This window comes from Nicotiana sylvestris, chromosome 1 (genome assembly GCF_000393655.2).
Source record: "Nicotiana sylvestris chromosome 1, ASM39365v2, whole genome shotgun sequence".
In the NCBI taxonomy this organism is placed as follows: domain Eukaryota; kingdom Viridiplantae; phylum Streptophyta; class Magnoliopsida; order Solanales; family Solanaceae; genus Nicotiana; species Nicotiana sylvestris.
The window spans coordinates 11,543,215-11,560,592 of record NC_091057.1 but is presented as its reverse complement, the minus strand read 5'-3'; the positions used below and the strand labels follow the sequence as shown (position 1 = coordinate 11,560,592).

General features: G+C 35.9%; 1 protein-coding gene across 1 annotated transcript; it reads left to right on the top strand.

Moving 5' to 3' along the window:
• Window positions 1-3,499: 3,499 nt before the first annotated feature.
• On the top strand, window positions 3,500-16,235 carry LOC104223962 (disease resistance protein RUN1-like). The gene is made up of 5 exons (XM_070173542.1): window positions 3,500-4,104; window positions 4,929-5,898; window positions 14,271-14,546; window positions 14,639-15,490; window positions 15,568-16,235. Exons 1-5 carry the CDS (start codon window positions 3,605-3,607, stop codon window positions 16,066-16,068), a joined length of 3,099 nt encoding a protein of 1,032 aa, XP_070029643.1. The 5' UTR covers window positions 3,500-3,604; the 3' UTR covers window positions 16,069-16,235.
• Window positions 16,236-17,378: the final 1,143 nt, after the last annotated feature.

The following is a 17,378-nucleotide window of genomic DNA, read 5'->3' as shown; positions in this document are numbered from 1 at the left end:
CTCTACTCAATCTAGCTTATGACGACTTGAATACATCACACAATGCAAGAGAAAACAACTTCAATTAATAAAACTGTGATTTTTATTCAATTTTTAAAAAGTCAAACACTGGGCCCGCCCTGTCAAAACCCGGGTCCAAGGATAGGTCTTGACTACCCATAGCCTCACGAGTCCAAATATGTATTTTATTTTCAAATCCGAGTCCTATTCGACTCTCGAATCCTAAATTTTTATTTTTTAAAACTTTGATAAAATCCCCAAATTTTTCCATAGATTTCTCATGAATTTGATGTTAAATCTTGTATAAAATTATGAAATATAGTTAGAAATTAGTTAAAGATACTTACCTAATGTTTTAGTGTAACGACCCGACCGGTCGTTTTGAGCATTTGCATTTCGCTCGCTTGTTTTCGGGCATGGCTAGCCTCGTATAATGTATTATGACTTATGTAAATCATCGGTTTTGATTTTCAAGTGGAACAGAACAGATATGGAAGAATGGTTCTCAGCTTAAGGCTTAAAATTTGAGAGGTTTGACCAAGTCTTTGACTTTTAGTACTCGATCTCGGATTTGAATTTTTATGATTGGATTAGCTTTGCTGGGTGATTTTAGACTTAGGAGCATGTTCGGAACGTATTTTGGAGGTCCGTGGTAAATTTAGGCAAATTTAAGTTTGGAAGTTTCACCGAGGGGTTGACTTTTTGATATCGGAATCAAAATCCGATTCCGAAAATTGAGGAAATCGGCAGCTCGACGGGGAGCTTGCCCGCCCGCCCGGTTTTTGAGACCCTTTCTGATTCCCTCACCCAATCTCATGAAAAGAAAGCCCAGCAGGCCCTGCCTTAACCTGTCCTCAGACAGCCAGCCCTCACCAGGCTGCTGGCATTGCTAAATGCTCCGCCACGAAGCAAGCTTTCCCGAATACGACAGATGCGGAAGTGGCTAAAGAAGTCGGAGGAAGAAAGTTGTTGGACAAATAGCTCCATTATGTCATTTATGACTCGTGTGCAAAATTTGAGGTCAATCGGACTTGATTTGATAGGTTTCGGCTTTTGTTTGTAGAATTTGAAAGTTTCTAATCCCTTAGGTTTGAACCCGAGGTGGATTTGGTGTTTTGGTGTTGTTTTGAGTAATTCGAAGGCTCGAATAAATTTTAATGATGTTATGGGATGTGTTGGTACATTTGATTGAGGTCACGGGCGCCTCGGGTGAGTTTCGAGGTGAGATTTGAGCGAGTTCGGACATTTTGGCACTCGGAAGTTGTTCCGGATCGTGGGGGGCCGCGGACAGCAGAAAAATCATTGCCCAGCAGCCAAAAGGACCGCTGTTAGTGGTGATATTTCGCCGCAGCAGTTCCGCTGCGGTGGAAAATGGTCCGCGGCCGCGGTCTTCAAGAATCCGCATGGCCGCTAGTCCAACTTCGGAAGCCTTTAACTTTTGATCTACAAGGAATTTTGAGATGATTCAAAAATGAAAGTTATAGATCTTCGTGTTTAGTTTCCAGAAGGATAAAGAAATCATAATTAGAACATTTGTAGAGAAAGTTATGGACAAAATACTAAGGCATGTCTGTGCAGCCACCTGAAGTGCGGTCAGAGGTGTTTTACCGCGGTCAGCGGTGATTTTTCCGCAGTAAGCGGTGAGGGAATCTGGAAGGTGCATTATAAATACAAGATTTGGGATGTTATTTCATATTTTGACCTAGATACGAGATTTCTATCAACTTTCCCTTACAATAAGTTGAATGCCAAATTGACTTACGAAGAACCCACAAGTAATTTCTTAGAAAGAATCACAATCATGAACTGTACTGTATTAATACTCCCACTTCAGGAAGCACTTGTTTTATTTTATTCACTTAAATTTGTGGATGTTCCAATTTGTCACCATCCAACTCATTGCAGGGCACAGTTTATAGATCAAAATTCTCTAGTAATAAATGTTTTCATTCTTTGAATAAGAAAACTTTAAAAAGAAAAAGAAAAAAGGAAAATTGAAGGTTTCCACTTAATTTCGATCAATTTTTCCGTACAATATGTTGGATGACAATTGACTTATGATGAACCTTCAAGTAATTTCTTAGAACGGAAAAGGGTTTAAAATAATCCTAAACTATTGAAAAAGATTTAAAAATACTCTCCATCTACTTATTGGGCTAAAAATACTCTTACATCAACTTTTTTAGTTCAGTTATACCCTTTGACCGTTAGGTCAATGGTCAAATTAAAAATAATAATTATTTAAATTCCACGTGACAATTTCTTATTGGTCAAACTTAAAATATCTAACATATTAAAAAAACTCAATCATATCTATCCGTTTTTTCGGACTAACCCGTCCCAAACACTAACCCGACCCGAATAAAAAGTTCAAACTAAAAAAAATGCCCCACTTAATATTGAAGCAAGAGACAATGCAGAAGGAGAAGAACATTGCTCAAATTTCTACAGCTTTACATTCTCTGCATACTTGTTAGAGCTATCTGTTATCTCAAGGAGTAAAGGGTGAACAGGAGAGTGCTTGTGCTGTTGAAACTTTGGTGGTGAGCGTGTCAAAATATCACCATGGCTTCGCTATTACTAAGAAAGAGATAAATCTGATCATTCATGGTGATCGAGAAAATCATGCATTCACAGTGACAAGCGCAAAAACCACAATATTTGAGCCGAACATATATAAATATATTGTGATGTTCTTTACATTTATCATTTTGCTACTTGTCTTGCTATTCACCCATTCACGTACTCTCTCTTACAATCATCTAACATGGCAGAGATTGGCAAGTAACCTACTCAGCAACATGACAATGATGGGTGCGCTGAAAGTCGCAGTATCAAAGGAGTCAATAGAGCGAACAAAATTTTGCCCTTGCAGTTTCAGAGTCTAAAGGAGTTGATAATTTCCACAAAATGGAACGATGGTATGTTCACTGATAAAAGAATACATGTCGAACATTTTCTATTAAACGAAGTGGAGAATCTGCAACGAGAAATGCAAAGTTCAACCATGTATTTGTGAAGAACTTACCAAAGATAACCAGTAAGGAGGAATTTAAGAAGTGGGTAGGTTTATTGCTCAGCTCACGACGACTTGTAAGCCTATCTTCAAACTGTTAAAGAAAGATGGTGCGGTCAAGTGGACAGATGAATGTCAGGAAGCATTTGATAAGATAAAGGGGTACTTGTCAAACCCACCTATGTTGGTCCCGTCAGAACCAGGTCTTTTTCTTAGTTGAACTTTTTATTTGGGTCGGGTTAGTGTTTGGGATGGGTTAGTACGAACAACGGATAGATATGGTTGGGTCTTTCTAATCGGTTAGATGTTTTAATTTCGGCTAATAAAAAATTTTCACGTGAAATTTAAATAATTATTATTTTTAATATATCATTGACCGGTCAAAGGGTATAATTAAACTAAAAAGGTGAGTGAAGTAGTATTTTTAGCCCTTGTTTCCTGCCAGAAAGTTCCATTGTATTTCGTTGAAGGATTGTAGTTGACTTGACTTCCACAAAGGAAGACCTCTGCTTATATATGTAGCTCTGCTTAGCTACTTTCCCTTTACTGAAAAATCATCCCTTAATTCTTTCATTCTCATCAAATCAAATGGATACTCAATTAGTTAGAGGAGAATCATCTACATCTTCTCCCTTCTCTTATGAAGTATTCCTCAGTTTTAGAGGTGAAGACACCCGAAAAACATTCACTGGTCATCTTTATTCCAAATTGGATAATGTTGGAGTTAAAACCTTCATTGATGATGAGGAATTGAGAAAGGGTGACGTGATTTCAAGAGAATTAGAGAAAGCAATTGAAGAGTCAAGAATTTCCATTATTGTTTTCTCAAGAAATTATGCTTCCTCTAGTTGGTGTCTAAATGAACTAGTTAAAATTCTTGAATGCAAAGAGAAACTAAAGCAAATGGTTTTGCCTATTTTCTATGATGTTGATCCTTCTGAATTGAGGAAGCAAACTGGATTATTTGGTGAAGCTTTGGCTAAACACAAGGAACGATCAATTGGAGCTCAAAGGGTGGAGAAATGGAGAGCTGCACTTACTGAAGCTGCAAATTTATCTGGATGGGATTTGCAAAATGTTGCTGACGGGTACGTATGGGATAGGAAATAGGATAAACAAATTTAAGTTTATTTGTTATTTGTACAATTGCTTATATGATGGGATAGATTGGAAAGCTACCTATGAATTGTTTATACAATTGTCTGCAACTCTTCAACTCCAACTAAAAATAGTGATTTAGTCTCCTTGAGGAAATGGTTAATACAGTAACGGAAAAGGCCTTCTTGTTAAGTTGAATGAGAGAATGGCTGCAGTTAAAAGAGGAAGAAGCATTTGAATATAGGTTTTGGTGAAAAGTCAATAAAGCCCCTCACTTTAACCCATTATTAAAATATTATTAGGGGTAGTCTGGTAAAAACAAAATCGGTACCTTGCTAAGTTACTACCTTTATGTAATTGCACTTGTCCAAGCAAACATGAAAGTGACGGTTACTCAATAATTATGCCGTGGCAAACAAGCAGGTCATTATAATTATTATATTGTATAATTACTACCCTAATAATTACACAACCAAATAATTATGCATGGCTTTCGGCACATACTTAAAGAGTTTAAGCTCTATAAATCGACCATATCAAAATATTTATACAATTAGATCTCTTATTATATAATTACTGGTGAATTTTCTGATAAATATAGTGAAAAAAGATCTTTACTATCAATATATATAACTTAAACAATTTCTTAAAATATACTATATAAAGCGGTAAGTTATCTATTTTACTGCTTAGATTCACCACACTGTGTTATGTCTTGGCTATGGATTTTGATTTGACCATCAAATTGTTTCAAATATCAAAGTTTTATTTACTGGAGTATTTCAATTTTTTGTTTTTGTTAAAAAATCTATAGGCATGAATCAAAATTTATTGAAAAAATTATACAAGTAATCCTACAAGAGGTCAACCAGACACCTCTAGATGTTGCTTGGCATCCAGTTGGTGTAGATTATCGTGTCAAAGATGTAGAGTTGTTATTGCAAAATGAATGTGAAGATGAAGTTCGCATGATTGGTATTCACGGAGTTGGTGGCATAGGGAAAACCACTCTGGCAAAAGCTATCTACAACCGAATGTTACGACTCTTCGATAATAGTTGCTTCCTTTCAGATGTTAGATCAGAAGCTGAAGAATTTGGTCTTGTCAAGCTACAAGAGAAACTTCTTCGACAAATTCTCAAAACTGAGGACATCAAAGTTGGCAATGTTGCTCAAGGCATCAATCTAATCAAAGCAAGATTCGGGTCAAAGAAGGTTTTAATTGTTCTTGATGATGTGGACCATAAAAGACAGTTAGAAGCCTTAACAAGAGAAAGAAGTTGGTTTGGTTCAGGTAGTTTAATAATCATTACCACCCGAGACGAGCGATTGCTATGTCGGCTTGGAGAAAAAGAGAGATATGAGGCCAAACTATTAAATGGCAATGAAGCTATGTTACTTTTTTGTTGGCATGCTTTTGACAGTCATTTTCCACCACAAGATTATGTTAATTTGGCACACGACATAATCGAATATTCAGGTAGGCTACCATTAGCTCTTGTGACATTGGGGTCACATTTACAAGGAAGTTCTATAGAAGAATGGGGATATGAATTCGAAAAACTAAGAGCAATTCCTCATAGTGATATCCAAAAGATTCTCAAGATAAGCTTTGATGGACTTGATGATGAAACACAATCTGTTTTCCTCGATATTGCTTGCACCTTCCATGGGTTTGATGAGCATAAAGTTAATGAAATATTAAATGCATGTGGCTTTCATACTAGAAGTGCAATTGCAACTTTAGTCCAAAAACACTCAAATCAAGATTATTTCCTTTCTGGTGTGGAAGATCAGACTAAGCTGCAACCACAGAGCATACTCAGACAGAACCTTGACTCAGTTACCAAGATAAATCTTTTCTGATGTGGAAGATCAGACTATGCTGCAACCACAGAGCATACTTAGACAGTACCTTGGCTCTGATACCAATTGTTGCGGAAGCCAAATGTATATAGTGTGAATAAGTCACAACTACTATACCAAAAATTATGACAGCCACCAAATAATAAATAAGACAATAAAGCAACAATAAAGGGAACACCAGAATTTACGAGGTTCGGCTAATTTTGCCTACTCCTCGGACACAACCAATATTTTATTTCACTCCAAAAATACAAGTGAAATAATACTAAAGAGAGAAGATACAAATGCCTTAAACAGATGAGAAGACAAATGAGAGGTGTGTTTCAATCCTAAACATTAGGCCTTCTTTTATAGGGGAAAAATCCCCTCCAAACTTAACTCCCAACCAATGTGGGACTTTGGCATTTTGCCAAACTTCAACAAATCTCCACCTTGGCAAAATTCCACATTTTCAATTCTCTCTCAATAACAAATTTTGGTTGTGTCTTCATCTTCAATCTTCAGTGTTCAACAATGTTGATCAAATCCAAACAATGTTGAAACTTGACCGCAGTCACCACCTTTGTCAGCATATCAGCAGGATTCTCTGTAGTATGAATTTTCTTCACCGTGACTCCACCTTCTTCTATGATTTCTCGTACGAAATGATACCGAACATCAATGTGCTTCGTCCTTGCATGATAAACTTGGTTCTTCGCTAATTGAATAGCACTTTGACTATCACAAAAAATTGTGATACCTTTTTGTTCAACACCAAGCTCCTTTAGCAATCCTTGAAGCCAAATTGCCTCTTTCACAGCATCTGTAATAGCCATGTACTCTGCCTCTGTTGTAGACAAAGCAACTGTTGACTGCAAAGTAGACTTCCAACTAACTGGTGCCTTTGCAAAAGTAAACACATAACCAGTAGTTGATCTTCGTTTGTCCATATCACCCGCAAAATCTGAGTCACAATATCCAACTACAGACTGATTGTCTTCCTGCTCAAAAACTAACCCGACATCTACAGTATTATGAATATACCGTAGAATCCACTTCACAGCTTGCCAATGCTCCTTCCCTGGATTGTGCATATATCTGCTAATAACTCCAACAGCTTGTGAAATGTCAGGCCTTGTGCAAACCATTGCATACATCAAGCTACCAACAACATTTGCGTATGGTACCTTTGACATATACTCTCGTTCAGCTTCATCCATTGGCGACATAGTAGTACTTAGCTTAAAATGGGAAGCAAGTGGAGTACTAACTGGCTTAGTCTTGTCATCTATGCCAAAACGTTGAAGTACTCTCTTCAAATATTCCTTTTGAGATAAACAGAGTTTCTTTGAACGTCTATCTCTAATTATCTCCATGCCAAGAATTTTCTTTGCCTCACCCAAATCCTTCATCTCGAACTCCTTCTTCAGTTGAATCTTCAACTTATCAATTTCTTCCAAATTCTTGGAAGCTATCAACATATCATCAACATATAGGAGAAGATATACAAAGGAACCATCTTTAAGCTTGTGCAAATACACACAATGATCGTATTTGCTTCTCTTGTACCCTTGCCGCAACATAAACTCGTCAAATCGCTTGTACCATTGTCTAGAAGATTGTTTCAATCCGTACAACGATTTTTCAAGTTTGCACACCATATTTTCTTTTCCAGCAACTTTGAATCCTTCTGGCTGAGTCATGTAGATTTCCTCCTCCAAGTTTCCATGTAAAAACGCAGTTTTTACATCCATCTGAACTAGTTCCAAATCCAATTGTGCTACCAAAGCCAACATAATTCTAATGGAGGAATGTTTTACAACTGGAGAAAACACTTCATTGTAATCAATTCCCTCCTTTTGAGCATATCCTTTGGCCACCAATCTTGCTTTGTAGCGAACATCTACTTGGTTAGGAAATCCTTCCTTCTTTGCAAATACCCATTTGCACCCAATTGCTTTCTTTCCCTTCGGGAGATTGGCCAATCTCCATGTATGATTCTGATGAAGGGACTGTATCTCATCATTCATGGCAATCCTCCACTTATCTTCTTCTGAACTTTGAACAGCGTCTTTATAAGTAGTAGGAACATCATCAGCTACAATTGAGGTTGCACAAGCAACCGTCTCTATGAGACGAACAGGTTTCGTTATTGTTCTTTTTGGCCTGCTGGTTGCTATTGATTCAAGTTGTTGTTGAGATTCCTGAGTTGGAATCTCCTCTACTGGCTCTCCTTCCAGAGGGTAATCTTCATTTGTTTCCTCCTCTGCTTCTTGTGTAGGAAAAATAAATTTTCCCTCAAACTCCACCTGCTTAGAAGCACCTTCATTTTGTTTGGTATCTTCTGTTACCTTATTTACCATAGCAAATTCATCAAAGGTAACATCTCTGCTGAATATTACTTTCTTTGTCATAGGACACCATAAGCGATATCCTTTGACTCCAGAAGTAATTCCCATAAAAATAGCCTTCTTTGCCCTTGGATCCAATTTTGACTCCGTCACATGATAATATGCAGTTGAGCCAAACACGTGCAAAGAGTTATAATCTACAGCAGGTTTTCCGTACCATTTTTCAAATGGTGTTTTGCCATCAATAGCAGCAGATGGTAGACGATTAATGAGGTGGCATGCATATGTAATTGCCTCAGCCCAAAATTCTTTGCCCAAGCCAGCATTGGACAACATACACCGTACCTTCTCCAGCAAGGTCCGGTTCATACGTTCTGCCACTCCATTCTGTTGTGGTGTATGTCTAACAGTGAAGTGTCGGATGATGCCATCATTTTCACAGACCTTATTGAAATGATCATTTTTGTATTCACCTCCATTGTCTGTGCGAATACACTTGATTCTCCTGCCTGTCTGATTCTCCACCATCATCTTCCATTTGAGAAAAATTCCCAACACTTCATCTTTGCTCTTCATTGTATACACCCATACTCTTCGGGAAAAATCATCAACAAAGGTTACAAAATAGTGCTTCCCACCCAATGAAGGTGTTTTGGAAGGACCCCAAACATCAGAGTGTACATAATCCAAAATGCCTTTAGTATTATGGATCGCTGTACCAAATTTAACCCTTGTCTGTTTCCCTTTAACACAATGCTCACAAAACTCCAAGTTGCAAGCCTTTACTCCTTTTAACAATCCTTGATCTGATAGAGTTTTCAAGGATTTTCCTCCAGCATGTCCCAAGCGCATGTGCCATAGCTTGGTTGCTTCTGCCTCTTTGTCGTCACTGGATGTTACTGTCGCTGTCCCAATAATTGTACTGCCACGATAGCGGTACATATTATTATTCTTCCGATTAGCCTTCATTACCACTAGTGCACCGGAGCATACTCTCATCACTCCATTTTCTGCAATGATTTTGAACCCTTTTGATTCTAGGGCTCCCACAGAGATGAGATTCTTCTTCAAATCCGGTACATATCGAACATCTATCAATGTTCTGATCATTCCATCATGGTTCCTTAATCGTATTGAACCAATGCCATATGAGGTAAGAGGGCTGTTATCCGCTGTGTGGATGACTCCATATTCTCCTTCTTGAAATTCCACGAACCAGTCCCTGTTGGGACACATATGATAGCTACAAGCCGAGTCCATCAACCATATGTCTGATGATGTTGATGACTCTGTTGTAACTAATGAGAAGTCTGAATCATCACAATCAGCTACATTTGAATCCATAATAGCCTTTCCATTGTTATGTTTGGCCTTATTCTTCAACTTCGGACAGTCTTTCTTCCAGTGCCCTTTTTCTCGACAAAAGGCACATTCATCTTTGCTGGGTCTGGATCTTGACTTGGATCTTCCCTTCTTTGTCCTCGTTTGATTTTGAGGACGACCCCTCACAAACAGTGCTTCTCCTTCTCCGCCCTTCTGTTTTTCTCGCTTTCTTTGTTCATAGCTGTACAAAGCTGAACAAACTTCTCTGAGAGAAATTTCGTCATTTCCATGGAGTAGAGTAGTTTCAAGGTGCTCGTACTCATCAGGAAGTGACGCCAACAACATTAAGGCCAAGTCACCATCATCATAAGTTGTATCCATATTTTGCAAATCTGTGACCAACTTATTGAAACTGGTGATATGTTCATTCATCGTGGTACCAGGAACATAGGTGAAGTGAAACAGTCTCTTCTTCATGTACAATTTATTTTGACTGTTTTTCTTCAAAAATTTATCCTCCAGTGCTTTCCATAATTTACTTGCAGAAGTTTCCTTTGTGTATGAATATTTCTGCTCTCTAGCAAGGTAGGATCGAATGGTACCGCAAGCAACACGGTTGATAATTCTCCAATCTTCTTCTCCAATAACATCTGGTTTCTTTTCTTCAATGGCCAGATCTAGCCCTTGTTGAAAAAGGACATCTAGAACCTCGCCTTGCCACATCCCAAAATGTCCGGACCCGTCAAAAATTTCTACCGCAAATTTCGCATTTGACACAATTCTTGTCATAAGCGAAGATGCCAATGATGACGTATTGTTGACACTTGATGTAGATTCTTCTTGTTTATTGTCTCCCATATTTGACACAAATATTATTTAATAGCTGACGACACAAATCAAGATTATTTCCTTTCTGATGTAGAAGATCAGACTAAGCTGCAACTACAGAGCATACTCAGACAGAACCTTGACTCAGTTACCAAGATAAATCTTTTCTGATGTGGAAGATCAGACTATGCTGCAACCACAGAGCATACTTAGACAGTACCTTGGCTCTGATACCAATTGTTGCGGAAGCCAAATGTATATAGTGTGAATAAGTCACAACTACTATACCAAAAATTATGACAGCCACCAAATAATAAATAAGACAATAAAGCAACAATAAAGGGAACACCAGAATTTACGAGGTTCGGCTAATTTTGCCTACTCCTCGGACACAACCAATATTTTATTTCACTCCAAAAATACAAGTGAAATAATACTAAAGAGAGAAGATACAAATGCCTTAAACAGATGAGAAGGCAAATGAGAGGTGTGTTTCAATCCTAAACATTAGGCCTTCTTTTATAGGGGAAAAATCCCCCCAAACTTAACTCCCAACCAATGTGGGACTTTGGCATTTTGCCAAACTTCAACACATAAGAATTAAATTCATTTGTGCTTTCGTCTTTGGTTTTTATATATATACCAGTTTCCGAACACGTGCGTTGCATCGTGTATTCCAAATTATTTTTATAAAAGTTAGATAAAATATAATAAATTCAAAATTACATACGTATTGTTCAAGGAATATTGTTGATATATTATTAGAAATTATACATATGAAAAGTTACAGCTCATTTGAGTGAGAATATATGATATTTAAGTGACCATATCTCAAATTCAAAGTAAATCAAATTCAAAATAATTGAATAATCTTCTCTATCTGAAAAGATGAACCATTACATTAACTTAGTTTATTATTTATAATCACATTATTTTAGTTTATGAGGTAAAAATATGTCACTTGGTCGTGACTACCTAACATTTTCTCATATACAATATTCTTGTTGTATATTCGATCACATTATTTTAGTTGTTTTTTTCATTATTGTGTAGCTACAATATCATTATTGCTCATTTGTTATTCTCTGTCCCTTTTAATTAATGATTGTCTTAGTTGATCTTTTACGTGTGTAATTGAGGGAAAACGTTGGTTATAAGATTATGTTATTATCTCGGAAGCAAGAAAATTAAAGTAAAACATAAATTTTATAAATTAGTCATCACCGAACCAAAAAATACACTTCTAAAAGTACAATATTGCAAGAAGTTCCACTTTGTGCACCATACATGAGAGGATTATAATGACAAGAGATTCGAATTTAAAAAGTACAGTTGATATCAAATTAACCATAAGATAGTTAGATGTATATGACAAGATCCTTTTTACAATACAAACTACACAATCAAATAAAAAATTATCCAAAAAGAATTAGAATTTCAAAAGCTGAGCCAAAGAATAAAGATTCAAGTTAGAAATACGCACACCTCATTTGTGTTGATGCCCATCATAGTAAAGCTAGCCGAGAGGTCCATTCAATTATCTACAATAGCATCACGCGATCCATTTTTTCCCGAAAACGAAAATCCCATGATCACAAACTTGATGAAAACAAAATCTACCAACTTATTTCACGTGGTAGAGCAAACTCTTAAACTAACATGATTTACACGATAAGTAAGAAGCAAAAATGAAAAAATTTAAAGAGAACATGTGTGAGAAGAAAAATCGTTCTCTGCTATCGAAACAAAAATCACCCAGAAACAACAATAGGACTCAATATATCCTCATAAAGTAGTTAAGAATATATCTAAGGCACTCAACCAATGTTAAAAAGTTCATTCTCGTTAAACTCAGCTCAGTGAATTTATCGCTCACTCCTTACACAATACCTATATATATTTGTATTGTATTTGTTGAAAACAAACAAAATTAAACTTTAAAAAAAGGGTTAATAATCATGTGTCCGGAGGGAAAAGAATAATTCAATTTACATCAATAAAAAGTAAATAATTTTGAATTATGTGAATAGAATATGGTCAAAAAAATAGAAAACTCACTTTTATTTTTCCAGCAAATTAGATTTGTGCCAAAAGCATTGCATCATATAGCCTTGATATTACTCATTCTTGAAAGTAATGGAATTAAGAATTCTATCAAAAGTAGTCGAACATTAATCTTTTCGGCTCTGCTATTGCCACCAAGTTTTGAAGACATTCGTCTTACAACATGACTTTTTTTTTATGAAATCTTTAAGAGGGTTTTGGCTAAGCTTATAAGCTGGTCAAATTAGTTTATAAGCACTTTTTGGCTTATCGTGTTTGGTAAAATTAAAAGTGTTTATAAGTTAAGTGCTTATAAGCCAAAAATAAGCCAAAAGTCATAAGTTGGTCTCCCCCAACTTATCAAATTTCAGCTTATAAGCACTTTAGGTTTGACCAAAATATTTATTATTTTATCCCTAAAATACTTCTTTTTAAAACAAAACTCTTCGTACACTCAATTCTTCAGCTGCTTATTATTAATTTCAGCACTTTTATCCAAACACGTAACTGCTTACTTTTTAAATCAGCTTCAACACTTAAAAGTGCTTTTCAGCACCTAATGCTTATCAGCTACTCTAAATCAGCTAAGCCAAACGGGCTCTAAATAAATAAGCTTATCAGAAAAAAACAATTGTAATAATTGAAAGGAGAAAGATAAATTGAGGGAAACGAATAGACATACAACATGAGGAATGCAAAAGATGTTAGTTCATGAATGTATTAATTAATTTATCAACATAAGTGATGGGTCCTTTCACTTGCTTTCATGTTTAGATTAACCGAGATGATATTGAAATTCATATCAGTTAAATTTAAAAGAGTACAAATAGCAATTGAAGAGACATATATGAAGAGTATATTTTTGTACAACGGAAGAACTATTCAGATACAATTTGCATTGAAGAGAATTTGATTCCTATTATATTATTAATAATTGTAACTCCTCAAATTCTTAACTTAATACTGGTTGTTTTTTCGTGTAACGTTCCATGAGTGTTTTGGTAGGGTGGAACAAATTTATCATTTATCGTACAGTAAATTTACTTTTTAATATAAAAACATTATTTAAGAAAAGGGTAAAATTGCCAGTTAGTTTTATTTGGGTAATATAGTAATTCAACTTTCACTTTTGGTCTTCCCACTTATAATATATATATATATATATATATATATATATAGACACACACTTGCGGGCATAGACCATATTATCTCCAAGATTAGTTATTGAGAGATGTTGGAATTTATCTTCTTCTTTTTTTCTCAATTCATCATTTATTTTTTGTTTAATTATGTTCTTACTGACTTTCTATGCTTATCTAATTGGGGAAATTAAGCTTGCTCTCGAAGAAATTAGGCATGTGCGCTTCTGAAAACTGTTGAATAGGTACATATGTGGAACATTTATGTTATTATTTCTAGAACAATATATACAAAATATTCTTTTAAATATAATATAATATATATTCTATCTTTAATTGATACTATTATCAGGCATTCAGGATGCAATTTGTTCTCTTTATTTATGTTTTTTTCCATTGATATTATCATGTGAACTTATTGAATGCTGCTAGCCAGTTTTGAAAGGCTCTCATCTTAGCTGTTTGAGCAATTTTAAATTTGTTTATCATCCTCTAATGTGTAAGTTCATTTTTGTTGATACATGGTGTATTCTCTTTGTTTGTCCACCAATTTGTATAAAGCATTTTTCTAGCTTAATTTCTGGGACTTAACATGAGCATAAGTTATTTTTTTTTTACTGAGCTGCAGGGTTCCGAAAATGTAGAAGTACTGAAGGTAGATCGAGGGACATTAAAGGGAGTGAACTTGAGCACCAAAGCATTTGAACAAATGGAAAACCTGAGGGTTCTTATAATGGATGAGTTACATATTAGTGGAGATTTTGGGTTGTTGTCCAAGAAGCTCAGATGGTTGTCTTGGAAAAGATGTCCTTTAAAATGTATACCATCAAATTTTCCAGCTGAGAATCTTGCAGTTCTAGATATGCGGGAGAGTGATATCCAAGAATTTCAATTGAATTTGCAGGTTTGTTACTCAATTTTACAATTTCATGTCTACTGTTACTGCCTCTGGGTGAAACAAAATGTTAATTGAAACTATATTTGGTTTACTTTTAGTGTTGTACAAGTTTGAAGAAGCTGGATCTCTCTTATTGCGAGCAACTCAGAAGGACTCCAAACTTCAATGGTCCACAAAGTCTTGAGACTTTGCTACTTGTTGGTTGCTCAAGTCTGACTCTAATCCATCCATCAATAGGAAATTTGTCCAGACTAATTAAATTATCTATGTCCGGTTGCGAAAAACTTAGGGATCTTCCAAGCAGCATATGCCAGCTAATATCCCTTGAAGAATTGTTCATTCATCACTGCTCCTCTATAAAAACACTACCAGATAACCTTGGAGATATGAAAAGTCTAAGATATTTTTCTGCATCTTCTACGGGTATAAAACAATTGCCCAGATCTGTTGAAATGCTAAGAAATCTTGTAAGTTTGAGAGTGGGAGGTCAAGAGTTAGAGGCCAAAAGGAGTATTTCTGGAAGAGGTGTCCATCGGATACAATATTCCTTGCTAACTTTTGTAACCGAATTGAGCCTTAGATACTGGAATTTGTCCGATGCTGATATTCCTAGGGATATTGGGAGCTTATCCTCCTTAAAGTTTTTAGATTTGAGTGGCAACAGTTTCCATTGTCTACCCTTCGATTTTTCTAAGTTACGAGTATTGAAGAAGTTATGTTTGAATGACTGTGAGAATCTTCAAACACTCCCGTCAGTATCAAATTTAGAGAATCTTGGACATCTTGAACTTCAAAATTGCCAAAAATTGGTCAAGATTACACCGTTGGACAACCTCCCTTCTATACGGTTGATTAACATGAGTAATTGTAGTTCTCTGCAGAATCCATTCAATGAAGGCTTCTTTAGTGCACCTGCTCTATCAATTCCATTTAGAGAAGATCGACATATGGTTAGTCTCTCTCTCTCTCTCTCTCTCTCTCTCTCCTATATATCAGATTAATGATCTTGAGTCTCTGTCTGATGCAGGGTTATTTAGAAATTTATCTGGAATGCAGTGAGATTCCAGAATGGTGCAGCAATCAAATAACAGCTTCATCTATCTGTTTGACTGTGCAGACACATAATAATGAGGAGTATAACTTCTTAGGAATGGTTCTCTGGTTTGTTGTCGACGCTTTGGATGTAGCCCTTTTTCCAACCTTCAGGATTAGTATTGCCCATAAAGTGCCTTCAGGTATTCCGTGGAGTAATATTGGAATACTTGATGGACACAGAGAACTGACATGTGTATATTACATATCTATCTTAAATGAACTTTATTATGGCCAGATGATTAAAGGCGGGGAAAGGATAGAAGTGTGGTCTGAAGACATTACCCTAAAGAAGATAGGGATGGATCTGTTATATTTAGACCAAAATGGTAAAGTTATATCTTTGCCGGGAGACGTGGATCATTCTTATTCTAGGGCGAAAGATGTCAGGAATTGGCGGGAAGAGATTCTTAGTTGGTCAGATAATTTTAATTGATATTGATATTTTTCCAAATATTTGTTATATACTAGAGAAAGCAATTGAAGAGTCAAGAATTTCCATTATTGTTTTCTCAAGAAATTATGCTTCCTCTAGTTGGTGTCTAAATGAACTAGTTAAGATTCTTGAATGCAAAGAGAAATTAAAGCAGATGGTTTTGCCTATTTTCTATGATGTTGATCTTTCTGAGGTACGAAAGCAAAGTGGGTTATTTGGTGAAGCTTTGGCTATAGCTAAATGGGATTGGGAAATTGATAATTTATTTAGCTCTCAATTGAATGCTAATATAAACCAATTTAGCCGAGGTTTATGAGAATTAGTTTGCGTTGTTTTCCTTTACATGTTGGTATGTGTGGATCCACCAAGTGCTTGAAGCATTGTTCTAGTACTAAATCTGTTGGAGCTTCATTGTGAGTGAAACAAATTGAGATTGCTTTCTTTTTCCTTTTGAAAATATTTAGTTAAAGTTAATGCTTGGCATGTTTATTTGCCAGAATGTTTAAAGCCTTTTCTTACTGTTTTGTATGTATTCTAGTGTGAATTTCATTTAATCTTCATGCTCATTGTTCTTCATTGCTGACTTATAGTGTGAACATATATCCAAAGCAGTTTATCGATTTGAGTACGATTAAGATTTTCATTAGAAGCATTCCGTTCAGAAGCTCGTTGGAAATCATGCTTTAGGTGTATTACCCGTACTGATTTTTACACGAGGATGAATCAGAAGGTGCATCTTTAGTTTGTTTGTAAAATCCATCAGTTTTGTTGACTGAGAGCAATAATATTCATGTTTAATGTGATGTTTCATAGGTCATACTTCGTATTTTCTTCCTATATCTATCATCACTGGTCATATAAGTTTTATTTGATATCCTGAATCTTGAAGAGCATGCTGTAGCTAGTCAATAACTTATAGTACATGTTTTAGAGTTGGCACCCCTGATGCATTTGTTGAAAATTCTCGTTCACCTTTGATTGATTTTGGCATCCCTCGCATCTCTCTTAATTTTAATCTTTGGCAGATTAGTTGGTATCTTTGATTGACTTATTGGTTCTTTGGTAGTCTCGTTAGACATTGAGCCTTCTTTCACATGAAATAGTGTAAGATTCTGCTAGTTGATTGTTCTTCGAAATTGGCATGGGTTAACGGGGAAGGTTAAGGCTCTTATCGTATTTGGATCCATCGCTCCTTTCTTTTATTGTTATTGGTGTTCACATTTCTATGTGTTAGATGACTATTTCATTTGGTTGGATAATATCTGTTTGGATGATTGTTGAATTGCGGGCAGGGGAGAATGACCCAAGCC

Coding starts and splice junctions, on each gene's coding strand:
- LOC104223962 (XM_070173542.1), top strand. CDS start 3,605: ATGGATACTCAATTAGTTAGAGGAGAATCATCTACATCTTCTCCCTTC. Junction 5,899..14,270: donor AAGATTATTTCCTTTCTGGT/GTGGAAGATCAG, acceptor ACTGAGCTGCAG/GGTTCCGAAAATGTAGAAGT. Junction 15,491..15,567: donor TTAGAGAAGATCGACATATG/GTTAGTCTCTCT, acceptor TGTCTGATGCAG/GGTTATTTAGAAATTTATCT.